The sequence below is a fragment of the Vidua chalybeata genome, chromosome 6 (assembly GCF_026979565.1).
Source record: "Vidua chalybeata isolate OUT-0048 chromosome 6, bVidCha1 merged haplotype, whole genome shotgun sequence".
NCBI lineage: Eukaryota > Metazoa > Chordata > Aves > Passeriformes > Viduidae > Vidua > Vidua chalybeata.
Genome location: NC_071535.1, coordinates 58,241,597 through 58,257,932, shown reverse-complemented (window position 1 = coordinate 58,257,932; position 16,336 = coordinate 58,241,597). Strand labels below are relative to the sequence as shown.

At 34.3% G+C, this 16,336-nt stretch overlaps 1 protein-coding gene across 2 annotated transcripts in view; it reads right to left on the bottom strand.

The window, feature by feature from the left end:
• LUZP2 (leucine zipper protein 2) overlaps positions 1-16,336 on the bottom strand; it is a 119,072-nt gene that overhangs the window by 56,930 nt on the left and 45,806 nt on the right. For both annotated transcript variants that reach the window (XR_008431284.1, XM_053944443.1), the window contains exons 3-5: positions 14,439-14,509; positions 11,464-11,542; positions 3,586-3,648 (exon numbers count right to left, since the gene is read on the bottom strand). Coding sequence is in view for 1 of the 2 variants with exons in the window: in XM_053944443.1 (XP_053800418.1) it covers positions 3,586-3,648; positions 11,464-11,542; positions 14,439-14,509 (213 nt within the window). In the remaining variant the exon portion in view is untranslated. The remainder of the gene's footprint in view (positions 1-3,585; positions 3,649-11,463; positions 11,543-14,438; positions 14,510-16,336) is intronic.

Here is a 16,336-nt window from a genome sequence, read left to right as displayed (position 1 = left end):
AGTTGTAATCACTCTCAGAGATGCTTCAGCAACTCAGCAGCTCACCTTTACCTCACAGACTCACAGAATGAGAGCTGTCAGCTTGCATGACAATGAGCTTGTGGAAGATCTAAGCTTGGCTTCTTAATGAGTGCAGATTCAATATTTGGGTATCTCTTTTCAAAGAGATGCTCTAGTCCTGAATGTTTTTTGTATTTCAGAGTCATGAAAGAAAAAGCATAAAGATTTTAATCCCCTCTTCGAAAGATTTTCCATATTGCACAAAACAAAAAAAATCATTGAAGACAATTAGCCTAAAAGAATACACACAAAAATCTGTGGATTAATTTTTCACCTTGTTTTTATTCAACCGAATTATCTATTTCAATAGATACTTTTCAATACCTATTAGATTTTTTACTTGAAATTAATCATTAATAGGTTTGGACAAGAAGGCAAATTTGACTGCCAGTAGATTTCACATTAAGAAGGGATAAAAAAATGCAATTTATCCAGTCCAATTATATCAAATTGAATGTTGGTCTGTCAGTCATAGGCAGACAATCTAAGTAATGCATCTAGCCAGGAAATTTCATAACTTTTATGCTTATATTTTTTTCAGAACTATTTTAAAGATCTGGGTCTAGGTCACAGCAGGTGTACTTCTCATGAATGTTTCTTTAAGCTACAGCTGACCATGCATATTATTTAAAAGTGATATATTTTTATCTGTAAAGAATATTTCAAGATTTCTGAAGGCAGCTGAATTTTCAGAGAAGCAATCTTTTAACGAACTTACTGCTCAAAAGCTGCATGTCTCATTATCCATAATTATTTCTCAAAGTCCAAAACTTGATGATAAAGCTGTGTCATTCCAAATTCCCAGCAGTTCAGGATTTAAATAGAAACATTTACAGGCTTATATTCCTGGCAAATATGAGTAATTATCAGATCCAGTACAGGCACAATTTGCCACAAACCATATGATATGCTAGAAGTGAGCTGCTCACTCTGTAACAGGCCATCTACAAAAGTGACATTTTTAAAATCATCTCTTTTTAGACATATTCTATTTTATTCTACATTTTTGCAAGCTTCTTAGTTCTACTGGTGCTTCTGCATTTACAAACTTCTAGGTTTCCTTGTCAATAACAGAAATTGCTTGAAATAAGAGCTTATCTGTTTACATGCCAATCCTTTAAGACTAAATTAACACAATCCACATGATGTTACAGCTGGAAGTCTGACAGATATTTTGTGGTGTTTGCAGGAAGCACTTAAAGACTTCTAAAACCCAGATGATTTTGAGACACCTAATCCCTTTGTGCTCTACCTGGCACATTTTTTTCCTCCATAGCACAGACAATTTTTTTTTGTTAATTTTTTCCCCAAAGCCTTGAATAGGCTAAAAATTGCCTTTCTGTACAATGTCCTCTCCTCACACACTACAAGACACCTGCTGCATTCAGCTGGAAGGCTGTTGCCATCTATTTGTATCTCCAAATGGCAAAGCTGAATGGCACTAGGGCATGTGCTGAAAGAGCAGAACTAAATAGGAAATTATTTTTACAGTCACAGAAGAGCCTAAGATTGCAAAATTCACAATTTGGCAATATAAAATGAGGGTGAATGCAATATTTGAAAGAACAAGAGCAGCTATGAAGGAAGCATTTTCATTATCTGTTTCTATATAGCTGTATGCAGATATTTTTTCAAACCTGTCAAATATTTAAATATATAGCACATCCAAATTTATGAGTTCTTTAAAAGCAATGTGTATTCAATGTTTGGAGGCAGGACCTAAATAATATAATATTTCCTCAAAATAATATAATTTAAATTCAGTCAAATTTCCAAAAAACTGATAGAAGTGGTTACTTTCAGGGAACTAATAAACATGGTATAAAAGTTTAATAGAAAGCCATTAGATAGATATAGCTTTTGGTTCCTTTTCCACAGAGTAGCTGATATTTGGTGCCAAAAGAAAGATTCCTTTCAAAGTAGATTTTCTAAAATTTGCTATAAATACGGTAAATACTAGAGAAGTGTACTGACCTACCTAAGCAAATCATTAACAGTCAGACAGTTTGAATATTTGTGTCCAGTAAGAGAAAAGATTTTTTAATGACTGCTCAATAGGATGAGACTGATACGATTTATTAGAGTTTAAAGGTTCAGTTTGCAAAGCATCCAATGATAACAGCTGAGAATAGAAAGCAAGGCATTTTTGACTGTCGATAAAGGCAACTGAGAGCATGCCCTAAGTAACATGAGCAACTGAAAGAGACATTTCCTGTTGCTGTGGTTTAGGAATAGCCCTCCCCAATTCAGTACCCCAGTGAGACTCTCCCAAACAAGCTCGCTCGCTCACCTCCTTCCCCTCCCACTTTCCACTCCAGGAATGGATTTGGGGATTGGAGGCACAAAGGTGAAAATTACAGGTTGAGATAAGAACAATTTACTAGAAATAGCAATAAGGTAAGAAAATGAACAGTAACAGCAGCAATATTAATAACAAAAGGTATAAGAAAAACAAATTATATGGAAAGTAAAACAGTACCAGACCATTTCAGTCACCATGCTCTTCTCTCTCAAACAGAACCAGAAATGAGAGAGTCCCCTCTTCCTGCCCCTGGCAAGTGATGCAAGATGGTATCAAATAACATTATGGTTTGGCCATGCCCCCTTCCTGACTACTGTAAAAAATTAATCCAAAACTAGGATACATTTAGGACTTAAAAAGCAATGTACACATTTTTCAGACTGACCATATATATATGCAATCTCATAGACCAAAGAAATCAGGGATTCCTGTTTAAATGACAGTTTTAAGGAGATCAAGTTTTCATACACATAGAATAGTTTAGAAAAGCAAAAGAATTGAACAAAGCAGATAAAAACAAGAAGCCTGGTTGGCAAGAGAACAAGGCATCATATGAATAAAATATTTTCAAGTGCAACGTTCTTTGCAAAAATGAAGGAATGGAAAGAGAAACTACATCCTGATTTAGGCAAATTGTGTGGAGAGAAAGGGATAGGGGAAAAGAAATATAATGCTGCTCAAATATTTCATGTTTCTATTCAAGGACCAAATTTCAAAATAAATTCAGTTTAATACCAATAAACATTAATTAAAACATGTTTTAGATTTTATTTGGAATTTTGGTATCAATCTGGGATTGATATTCAGGGCACACAAAGCTTAAAAAAACATTTTAGCAGTTTGAGGGTTTTTAAAATTTTATTAAGAATCTCAGTTCTGATATTGCATTTCCTTTTTCCTCCACTCTCTGTTTATTTCCAAAGTAAGCAATAACAGTAAGAACAAAGTTTCACTGTGTGTCAATACAGAACTTCCTTTCTGAAAAAGCAGCAAAAGTTACAGAAGTGTGCTATCAAACTAAGCACCACTAGCATGGAGTCAACCATTGCATTCAGTAAAATACTATTTCTAAATGCACACAGTCATTTTTGTTTGCTTTTCTGTTCAGAGAATTTCACTGGTGCCTTTTTTGCCTACAATAACGTGCTTTACATATGAAGCCAAACCACACTCTCTTCCAATATGAAATCTGAATTGAGATGAGAATCAAATGTTCCTCTTACCTCGTTTTGGAGGTCTCGTATCATTTTGTTCTTCCTTTCCATTTCAGTCTTCAAAAAGTTAATCTACAATTTTAAAGAAATGTTGAGTGGGAGTCGTTGAGATGTAACTGTAAACACTAATTATTTTTTGATGCTTTTAAAAGTTTTGGAAAAAAAAACAACTACCAAATCAAAATATTTGCTTACATACCAAATTGGCATAGGCCACAGTCAAGTACTTGATAAATCTACAAACATTTAGCATATTTACTAGAAAGCTTATAATCAAAAGAAGAAAATTGCTGTATGTAAATAGGCTTACTTTTGTTTTGTACCAGTAAAGTGTTTATTTTTCACAAAGTAGTTCAATGTGATCTTCAAAGAACTGAGGATTTTTAAAACAATATTAAGTGATTTTCTAACAAAAATATTTTTCCCTTCTAAGAACATATCTATCAGAGCAGGTTTCCAACACAGTTATTTTATTTGAATGCTACAGTGTTGGTCCTAATTAGATAAAGACCTTGCTTCTAGTCAGACCCACCTGTGGAATAAAGTGTGTTATATATGAAAGCATTCAATTATGGACTTTAGATCCTACTTAAGTCAATCACTTGACTTGGAAAGTAGAAATTCCAGTCACAAGGCTTGAAACTGAATTTAATCAAACATAGTTTAAAAAATTATTCTTACATAAGAGTTTTTTCAGGACTGAGCTTTAATCACAGCTTATGGAATACAATGTGATGAAGGAGGACATAATTATAAACTAGGATTAAAAGAACACATTTCTGTTACTTTGAAGGAAGATGCTTTTGGACTGCTCAAGTAGCAAAATACTCATCCCTATTTACCCTATGTCCCATGCTGTTGATACAAAACTCTAGCCCTGGTCAAAGGAAACTACAGTTGTTCTGACATCGCAACAGGAAAACAAAACTCCTGTAAGAAAACAGATTCAGATTTTAGAGGCCTTGACCCAAAGGTTAATGGTTTGGATGTCATGTACATAAAAAAATGACCACTGGATCTGCATGATATGACAGCTGTTTTTATAATCATGTCCACACTCAAGTAGACGTGTCAGTAATTTAAAAAACATCACTGAACTGACAGCACTCTCACCTGTATCAAAAGCAAAGTCAGAGAATGCTGTCACCACTTAAGACAGAAATGTAGGTAGGGGGTCCATGAAACTAGTGCCACCTGACATACATAAGTAAAACTTCTTTTACAAACTGTTCCAAGGTTCTAAGTGCTTTGATTGTGGAAATACTGATTTCACATCCACCTACTGGAAGAGAATGATGCTTTATTCACCACCTGCCTAGTAATGACATCCACAAATACTGTAATTTAGAACATGTAGAGATAATAAATATGAAGATTTTACACAACAAAAAATAAAAGTCATAATCAAAATATCAGATCACGATGAGTGGGGAGAAGCACAGTACAGCTATTTATTGTGGTTACTTTGTTTTTTCAGCTGTTCAAAGGAATTGCCAGCTACCTACCATTAAATACTGAAAAAAATATACTGACCTCCATTAAAGAGTGCTCCCTTTCTTAGATCTATCTCTCAGGAATATTAATATTCCTTCAAGGCACTTCACTTCTAGCTATGAATATATATGAAATAACTAAAGAGATGTGATACCAAAATTATTATCTCTACATAGCTTGGATCTTTTAGGGAAGAGATATTTAAGACAGTCCAGTACTAAAAATTTATCCAGTAATCTATGTTAGTTAATTTTTTTTAATTACTATTCACATACACATGCATCTTATATCACTGATATGGACATCTTACATAGTGCAAACATACCATTTTAACTTAGCTGAAAAACAAAAATTAACAAATTAAAAATTAAAAAATATTTTTACATCGCTTCCTTTTTCAAAAACAATAGAAGTATAATTTAGGAACTGATTAATCTTTGCCTTTAAATTATAACAGCATTTTAAGGGTCTTCTACTCTAAATCTCTAATACATGAAGAACCACTTAGTCACAAAGTATAGATATGGAGAGTTACACAGGGGGGATTTATATGACTTGTCTACTAGAGCCTTTAAAGGGATAACTTTACCTATCCATTTAAGTGTACCCATATATATAGCTTCAAGCTTTAAGGCAGATCAGTCTGTATCAGACCATTTGCATGATGCTTTCAGTAAGTCTCAAGGACAAGACATAATATAATTTTCCAGAAGAGACATAAAAATACTTCTTTCAGTCATCAAATCCTGAGAGTATAATAAGCAAGAACAGACATTTATACCCAGGTCTAAATTAATAGTGAAAAAAATAACATTCTCCTCTTTCCATATGTTGTTTGCCTTTAATTGCTATCTGCCTGCAATTATGACAGTACATAATGAAAATATATTGTACTAAGGCTGAACCTTTCAGTACTAAGCAAGGACACTGCTTCCATATCCTGGAGAAGTCATCCAAGATACTCAGAGTTTTGTGTGTTTCAGAGCTCATTATGTTTATTAAAGACAACAGTTTCCATCCAGTGGCCTTTACTCACAGCAGTTGGTGACCTTGAAATGTTTCAATTAAATTTTCTCCCATCAAAATAGAGAATGCTTTAGCAGATGGTAGTGATCTAATTATAAGTCAGACAATCATAGTTATTCATGACAGGATGGTAAAATCCCAGTACAACATCATTACTGTGCAGCTGAGACTCAGCTGGAATCATATTCACTTACCTCCAGACTTCTTGTATCTTGCTCAGGACTAAAATGAGCAGTTAAGTTTTGACTGAAATTCATTTATTAACACCTGACTATTTTGGCCATATCTGGAAACCCTAACATTCAGTGTTCATTTTCCTGGTCTACTTTTCAAGATCTAGTGTAAAAATTGACTTCAGAGAGAACTGTCGAGGCTATTATGTAAAACATAGAAAATATTCTTTCCTTTGGGCAAAAAGTGTTCTACAGAGTGCTAAATACTTTTAAAAGTAAAGCTAAATACATTTCACCTATTAGTCTTTCTAAGATGAATGTAGCTTTTAAGCTGCAAGTTATAGTTTGATTAGTAAATGAAACCTCCATCAAAGGAACATTTAGGACTTCATGAATAGTCATAAAACCTTTTACAAGAAAAAACAAGTATTTTTTAAGGGAAAAGAACATCAGAACTTTTTACTAAAATCTTCCAAGTATGGAGATAATACTGAATCAAACTCCCCACATTCTGTTAACATTTTATTACATAACCCTTTATTATAACTTTTTATTACTAGAAAACCTTTTATTTGTATAAAATAAAAGCTTTTATTTGTATAACCTTTTATTACTAGAAAAACCCTACTGATTTAAAAATACCCATATTGTTTATGGTTCCTTTAAATAAGTCATATATAAAGTGTTACTTAATTCTCATTTCTCATAATGAACACTGAGCAGAAAAGGAAATTGCACAGACAAATTTTCTCCTTTATTTTGACACACAATACTGTAACTGTACTGCCAGACAATCCATTAGCATATCTTCTTTAAAACTGCCAGCATGATATAAAATACCAACAGAATAAATAGAAAAGGTAGATGAAACTTACTCTACTTAGCCAAACTATTTTTGAGTGTTTCCATATTTGTTTTTCTCCCTCATCCAGAGCCAGCCAGCTCTTTATATAAACTTTAACTGCAGTTAATGGGAAATAAGTTTTCAAACTTGCTAAAAATGTAACCATTTCTTAACATGCAAACATTAGCATGAAGTACAGCCAAACAAAGTCAGTCTCCCAAAAGCTCTAAGAGCCTTTTAACCTAATGAAGACATACAGAATCCATACTTACTCTCTTTATTCAAATTCATTGAAAAACCTCAAACAAACAAAACAAGACACTTTCAAGTTACATGTGCCATTTGCTCTGTGCCTTTTTGTTAACAAAAGTGAAAATCAGTCCATGATCTCCAACTCTGTTTCTGGAAGAAGTGGCTCCACTTCACATTTAGAGATAATAGCTTGACTTTATTAATATTTTTTCACTGCATGAAAACTTAACACAAATTGCTTAGGTATTTGATGCTAAATACAGAACAAAAAACTTTTTCAACCTTGAATGATTGTTAAAGAGGACATCAGGTTATTTGGAATCATGTCTTACATATTTTATATGCATATTGTATAACTAAACCCAGTATGGTCCTTCTGAAATGTTTTTAGATATAAAAATAATCTACAGTTCTAGTGTGAGACTATCTGTAGAGAAGCTCCTTCATAACCAAAGTCTTTCTGGAAGACTGTATTTGACCTTGAGGTTTGTAATGTAGGACTAGTCTAAAATTTAAACCATCCTTACAGTTTTTCTAGTGTTTCTCTGCACATTTTATTATCCCAGACACAACAGCTGAAACAACAGGCATAAACGTATCTGAGATCTGCCATAAATTTTCTAGGAAAGACCTGTCCCAAGACAAACTGCTGCTGCTCTTTGTCAGTGCTACAGATGCAGGACACAATCCAGAAAGACAGTGCTCACTCCTGTTAAGATCCCTCAGTGTGATTACTGCTCTGAAGGACAGGAATGTCTTTACATGTCCTTTTACATTCCACATGCCTCGGCTGCTGCTTTTATCCTCAGAAGGTTATTTACTACCCAGCAGCAGCTCCACTAGCTGCCCTCTACCTGTACCTCTACCTGTACCCACCAACACTTCAGCAGCTGCTCAGAACAGCAACTTTTTTGCTGCCTGCAGTTCTTGGTTTGTCTAGTCTTAAAGGGTGAAAAAAAAAAATGGATATGCAAGCATAATAACATTGATATCTCTGTTTCTGATGAATCGTTCATGCAACACTAGTGAAAAGCCTTGCCGCACACTGCACAAGAAGGCATGGATGTAAAGTCTAATGTATAGCTGTTGTGACTCCTTTTTTCTTCTGTTCTGGTCAGAATCCTTGAGTAATTTATCGGTTATTTTTCATTTAATTTGACTTAATTCTTGTGAATTCTTACTTACACTTTTACATTGACCTAACAGAGAACACCTACAGGCAGGTGTTACGTGTATGCAGAAAAATGTATTTCCACCCTTCCCCCTCCCACCAGTGCTTTATTAGTCTTTGTGAAATGTAATTCTACTTTCATTTACTCTGATGAAAATCAAGATTTCTTTCATCAAGTCCTATAACATAAAATGTGCTTAGATTGGACTAGAAACAAGCTCCACAATTAATTAAATTAGAATTAAATTCAAGCTCCCATTCTCTCACTAGTCTTGTATTAAAGTACTTAGACCTTCTTTCATAGATTTCACATTGTTTTCAGAAAAACGTGGAACACATTGAGAAACCAGGTATAAAATAACCTTGTGTGTCAGTAATAGTATCTATCTCCTTTTCTATTGCAATTTTCATCTGAGGATCCTGAGGTACTTTTTGAATATTCTTTCAGTCTCACTGTACTGCTGAGCTTCACTATGTACATTGTACTCTGAGGCATAAAGAAGTAAATCACAAACCAAGGACACAGTTCTGATTTCCTCAGAATTATTAGCAAGTTTAATATACTATTAGTGTTGAGTATTGGAATACAGCTCAAGAATTCAGATTCTTTAAGCACCTGCCACCACTCCAAGCCAGATTCTGTTATACACTCAGAGGAGCTTTCCCTGGTTTCTACACCAGATGGTATTTTGCTCCCAGTTAATGGCAGATACTGTTTTGTATAGAACAAATCTTGTGCTCTTCAAAGTGCTACACTGGGACTGAATGTACACAAGGCACTGTTGCTCAAATAAAAAAAGCACAAGCACCTCAACATTCACTATATCTGAGATTTATGTAATCCACACCTGAATTAGTCTTGAGTACCAAAATCTAATAAAAAGATTCCATAATTAAATATGTTTTCCACCTTCCATTTGTAGGACTGGAATTCATTGTGCTGATAAAGTCAATAGGAATACATTCAATACACCTGAAAAATGTCAACTTTCAACTAGTCTATTCTGAGTACTTATCAGAGACTACTAGATACTCATTTTTTTTCTTATTTCAGAACTATATTGAAGGAAGTGATTCTCCCCCCCTACTCTGCTCTTGTGAAACCCCACCTGGAGTACTGTGTACAGTTCTGGTGTCCCCAGCGTAAGAATGACATGGAACTGTCAGGGCAAGTTCAGAGGAGGACAACAAAGCTGCTAAGAGGACTGGAGCACATCCCCTGTGAAGACAGGCTGAAAGAGTTGTAGCTGTTGAGCCTGGAGAAAAGAAGGTTGCATGGAGATCTCAGAGCAACCTTCCAGTACGAGAAGGGACCCACAGGGAAGCCGGAGAGATCCTTCAAGAACTGTAGTGACAGGACAAAGAGTAAAAGGTACAAGGGAATTCCAGGTGAGGCACTGGAACAGGTTGTCTGGGGAGGCTGTGGATGCCCAACCCTGACAGTGTTCAAAGCCAGTTCAAAAAGGCCTTGAGCAACCCAATCTAGTGTGAGGTGCCCCTGCCCACAGCATAGGAGGTTGGCACTAGATGATCTTTAAGGTCCATTCCAACCCCTTAACGTTCTATGACTCTAGGATTCGATATAGACAATTTATAGATTGTCTCAGTACAAAAGGATCTTAAAACAAGTGCAGTTTGTTTTGTTTTTTTCTGGATATATACTGTCCTGGCTAGAAAGACCACCAAAATATGCTATCCTTTTCAAACTCAATACTGCTTTCAGATTACTTCTTTTCACTCTTCAAGAGGATAAAAGTTCTTTTTCCTTCTCTAGACAAAAATACAAGTACCAAAAATACACTAATTTTATGTTGTGTGGTACACAAGAACAGAAAGTATCTTTACTCTTCAGACTTTTGAGCACCAAAGGGAAAAAATGTGTTTTCAAAAATGAGATCAACTGAAAGAAACCTACAATAGGAATAGTTTGGTCCACAATCTAAGCTGTTCCTAAGTAGAAGGTAGGAAAACATACACTCTCACATTTTGTGCACCGAGGGAATAAAGCCATATACAAATCACAGCCATATGAAATAAGGCTGTGTAAATATTTGTTTAATTTAATAATTACATTTAAAACTCTGTCTTGGCCAAACCCTTGCTTTGTGATCCTGGAAGACAGCAAAATGTTAGTAAATAAATCAGTAGTTATCCAGTATGAAATAGAAAATAGATCTATAACACTTCTAGCAGGCTGTTTTCAAACTCGGAGTTCAAATCATAAAACACTTAAGGTTTGACAGAACCTCTGGAGATTATCTAGTCAACTTATGCTCAGTTGTGTCCATGTTACAGGAATATTAATAACCAACGTATGAAGAATTTCCTTCTTTCATCTCAGTAAACATGATTCTACCTTTTTTTTTCCCTACAGTAGCAAAATGTGTCTGTTTATGCTCCAAAACATCATGTTGCTACATGAAAGTCAAAACAATTGTGCAGTTTGTCCAGAAACAGAATTTCAATAAAGCATGAAATCTTAATGGGACTTAATAATACCTTCTAGAATGATAATTAGTTCCACTATGGTCAAAATCAGATACTCTACTATCTATTTGGTTGCTGAAAATCCATAGTAATTCCTAAAAAATCAATAGATGCATGACAGTCTATATTAGTATAGATGAGACATGAGGGTCCATAAAGATCATCTCACCAGGGAGAGGACTAAGGCCTAAATTTCTTCTCTAAAGTCTCCAAAAGTGTATGAACATCCCTAAATTCCACAGCAATAAGGGAAGATATCTTAATATTTTAGAACATTATAACTTTTCCCAGATCCTTTCTTCTGAAGCTTGCAGAGTACTAACACATATATGAAATCCATTCTTTTTTTACAAAGTTTTTTTGAGCTAATAAATTCTCAAAGCAAGATTAAGAAAAAACAGAAGAAAAACAAAAATAAGGAAAGAAAGAGAATCACTCACAGTAGCCTGCTGCTTCTCTGCCTTCTCAGCTGCCTCATTAAGCTGCTTTTGAAAGGCTTCCTGGAGAGATTTCATTTCCCTAGGTTATTGAAAACACAGAACACAAACTTCAACACAAGTGTCCAATAGGAAATACTTATTCGGATTAAAAATGGACCTTTAATTATTCAGAGTAGCAAACAGATGTATTTTGTCTATGAGTCTTGCAAATTAAATCATAATGACTCCATGAAGTATAGTGCCAATGCAAAAACAAAAATTATCTATGATGAAAGTGGACACTGTTTATATCTGCTGAATGGCCTGCTGTGCAAAATATCTGCTAGTACATAATTTCTAGCAAAAATTATTGACACCAAAAAAGTGAGGAAAGCAGGCAAGTGAAAATCCACTGACATCGAGACATACTATTATCAATAAGAACTAGTTTATATCTGCTTTAAAATAAACAAATAAATCATGGTCTGATAAAATTCAACCTCATATGGCACTTTCTAGAGACAATCAACAAAAAATTCAGTAGAAGATTCTGGTATAAAAAGAAAAAAAAGAGCAGGATAATTGCTTGGATTGGGTTTATTTGGATCAAGTGAAAACCCTCTGCATTACTGATTCAGTCACAGATTTTCTCCAAATTGTGAGAATTTTCTACCCACAGCATATGACACACTTTGGAGACGTAGCAAAGTAGTAAAATGACATATTTCATAACAGCTGTAGAGCTTTTGGAGGATTGCTGCTTGCATGGATAAACTCTCAGTGAAGATCAAGACAACTGGATTTACAGACAGTAACATATAATAATTTGGCCCTGTGAAAACTAAACTGAATGGAAACCACATAATTTTAAAAGAACTTGCTACCTGTTGGATCTTTTTTTTTTTTAGCTGATAACCCCTACTACTTTCAGCAATTTCAGCAACACTAGTACAGAACAGACTTAACTGAAAAAGTGATTGAGCAGCATGAAAACAATGTATCATCAGCACTAAAAGATGCCATCATTTCACAGTGTTGATGATACACAGATAGAATAAAACTGGGGGCATCATAGTAAGTGACCAAGTTTTACCTGGAACTTTGGAATTATTGAAGAATTTGCACAAAAGGAATTTAAAAAAAAAACCTATTTTGTAGTTAACAGAACATTTACTTACAAAAGCTGAAATTCTAGTACTCTAAACTTTACTGTATCATCCAGCATTGTAGGGTATAATCAAAGTCGTGCTCAGACCAAGTCTGCAGCTCATGTTTGTTCAAAGAGATCCCAACATTAATATTGGGATATATTTTGAATTTTGGCTTCAATGCAATAGATTTAAGCATAATACTATGTTCACTTTTCTTCATTTACTGCAGATAAAAGGTAGCCTGAGGACCCTGGCAAATAAACTGTGATCTTTCCTCAGTGAAATTCTATGAGGAAGATTCCCTGGCACATTTTTAATTCCTCTTTCATACGTTGAACTTTTACACCTTTCTGGAAATGAAATCTAGTAAATCTGTAAACTGCTGGCAACAGCAGTAGCCCCAAAGCATTTCCTTGTAGTATACTGTAAAAACTTTTCATTTTCTGAATGATGGAGTGGGCTGCTCAGCAGCAGCTTGCACTGATACACTTTTTATTTCTGGGAACTGCTCTTGTGCAGTACACAAAATGTCTGCATGCCTTAGAAGCAAAGTCAACATATATTTTAGGGTGGAACTTGAGAGACTGCAAGAGGTGATTTACAGAGGAAATTAGGAAGAATATTTGAAATATGTAATAAAACTTTCTTTCAGCAGACTCAATTTTCCCAGCTGCACCTAAGATCTGTTTACTAAACAGTCCATTAATACTTTTAATCAATTCATGTCTCAGTTTCATAAAGGAAAGTTGCACAACAATCAAACCTCCACAAAACTGCATTCATGTATGATGAAGGATTTTGTCTGTGCGAAGGACAGCTATGATGCTGAGATGTACAGTCATATCCAAGCCACATAAGTATTTAAATAGGACAGTAGCTAAAGTCTTTCCTTTATAATTTAATATATTTGCCTGGAATACCTGAAAGATTGTTATGTATCACAGTAAAAATAAGAAATTCTGCTGGTATTGTATTGCAGACCTTATATATTGGGTATTTAAGATATGAAGGTAATTTTCTCACAAGGTTTCTATGTAGCAATGCAATTTTATACATACTTTCATGTGTGCATCTACACTGAATGTAGATGTAAGACGGCCATGGAATTTAATGATTGCATTTTTAACAATGAAGGAAGTATGAACTTAATATTTTCTTACTAAATATTTTTCTAGGGAGAAATATGAAGTATAGATGCATTCATTATATACTATTTTTCCAGCAAAAGTGGTCACTATATTAGTTACATTTTCTTGTTACTAAAATGGTATTGATGTTGCTATTTGCTGGACTGAATTTCAAAAATTAAGAGACACAGAATGATGAGACTTACTCACAATGAAGCACTAGCTCAATGAATAATTTGAAATTAAGACTTCTCTTTCTAACTCCATTCATCACTGATATCCAGTGGAAGTATTCCTGTTTGCACATGGGCTAGTGATTTTGAGTGTCTACACACATAAACATTTAATTAAGAGGTTTGAATAAATGTCATCTCCAAACTTAAGAGATTCAGACACTTTAGTAATTTAATTTTCTAAAAATCCTGAATTTATTTTTAAGGAATACTTCATGACTAAATTTTCCTTTAAAATTCAATGTCTTTCTTTAGCAGACATCTCACCATACCATTTTAATACATTTTCCTACCATATGTTGAACACCAGCAAATCCATCATTTGTTTCAAAAAGAGTATTTCCTGTCTTTATTTTACTGTTACAATTAGCAGATTCTGGAATACAGCAGTGTTTATCTATATAGTAAAAGGAAAGGTGGAATTTGCTAGTCTGACAGCTTTTAGTCAGGAAATGGAAAGAAAAAGAAGGAAGTGAAGGTCTTACCTTTGGTTTTGGCCCATTTCCAGAAGTTTCTGTACATCATTTTTGGTTGATGCTTCATCATTTTTTAAAGACTGATAGCAACAAAAAAAAAAAAAAACCTCTATTAAAGAGATCCTTTTTATTAATAATCTGTAAAAGTATTTAGCCCTTGTTCATAAAATGGTCCTAGTGAATTGCAGACATTACCACTTCAGAAAATTGGAAGAATAGTCTGATTTTTCTTTACTGTAGCTCAAACACAGTTAACTGTACACAGCTCTGTATTTTTCAAATACTAAATGAGAGATAAATACAACAAGCAGATTTAGAAATAGATGAATAACTGAAAGCATTAGAATTTTATGACCAAGTAAGTGTGTATATGCAGAAGATAATACTACAGATCTCTGCAGTGTTGAGTCTAATATTTCACAGTTATATTTTGCTGAATATTACCTTCAACTGTGCTACATTCTAAAATAAATTTGCTACAAGGAGAGCATATTTCTCTAAAAAGTAAGAAAAAGCCTACAGTAATGGTGATAAAGCACTCAAAAAAAAAAAAAAAAAAAAAAAAAAAAAACAAATTAAACCCAAATCCCAAACCAAAACCCCCAAAGATCATAAGGTTGATTAATTAAAACCAGGGAAGTCTGTAACATAAGAAAATATAACATAATACTATAATATAGCACAGTACTGATACACACCACTGGTATTCTCCTGTGAACAGACAGAGTGCTTCTTCTCCTTTTATTTTTTCCAGCTAGCTTACAAAGATGTATTGTCAGAAAAATAATTTCCTTTAAAATGGCATGAAATACAGAGACCAATTTCAATTGATAATGAGTCCAAATGTTTGCACCAGACCAACAGACTCTGCTGGGAAAAGACAGGTGCTCCCTCAGCTGAATATCTGGACCTCAAATCCAGGGAAGCATTTTCAATTTAGTTTTTCCTCTGAGGAGCTGATCTGAGTTCTTTTTATTGCCCTTTCAGCCTAACCATGGCACCCAGAATTTAAATGAAGAGAAGTCTCAGCTCTCACTTCAGAATATCTAGCACAGATTGTCAGCCAAATTTGTAAATCAATGCCCTGCAGTAAATCCAGTAAAACTGTGTAGATGGCATGTCAGAAAGGTAAACTGAGCAACTAAATTGAGTGTATGGAATTCAGCAGCAAAGATCCAACCTGCAACAGCAAAGGCCATCCTTTTCAGCAGCTGCCAGTACAAAAGTGAGTCAAGGGGCCAGCTGGGAATATAATTGGGATAGTGGACGATGACATATTTTACTTAAGATTTTAAAATTAGTTAAGAAACTAAGTTAGCTAGCAAAGATCACGTACCTTAGTTAAAGAGTAACAAATATATTAAGAAAGAGAAGCTAGAAGTAAGAGATAGATGTAAAAATTGTGAAGAAGCAGAGACCATAGAAATATCTTGCCTCAAGAATAATCAAACAGTTTATAATAACAGTTAATAATCAAATCCCACCAACCCAATTCAGCTGTAATGGATATTCAGCTGATTATAATAGGAAGTGGGCAGGTCATGATTATGTATTATGTGTCCTTAGAAACCACCTGGATATGTAAAATCTTTTCTGTATAAATAGAGGGCAGGAATCTGCAACTCCTTGCACATGTGTCTAGAAATGATTCCACATGTGTCCAGCTCTGCAATAAAATACCCTCCTTTTCAACTTTAATTAGTTAAACAGTCATCTGTCTGTGCTTCGAATGTGTGTCAGCTCCATTAATACTCTGTATTTCTTGTCCTTCCCTTCCTTATTTGTATGTTCTATTTTCATATTTTCTTTATTTTTATTGAGTTGATAAAGGCCCCAACACATTTGGATGAAATTTTCCATGAAACTATCAATTTTATGTTTAATAGAAGATAAACAAAATAATAATT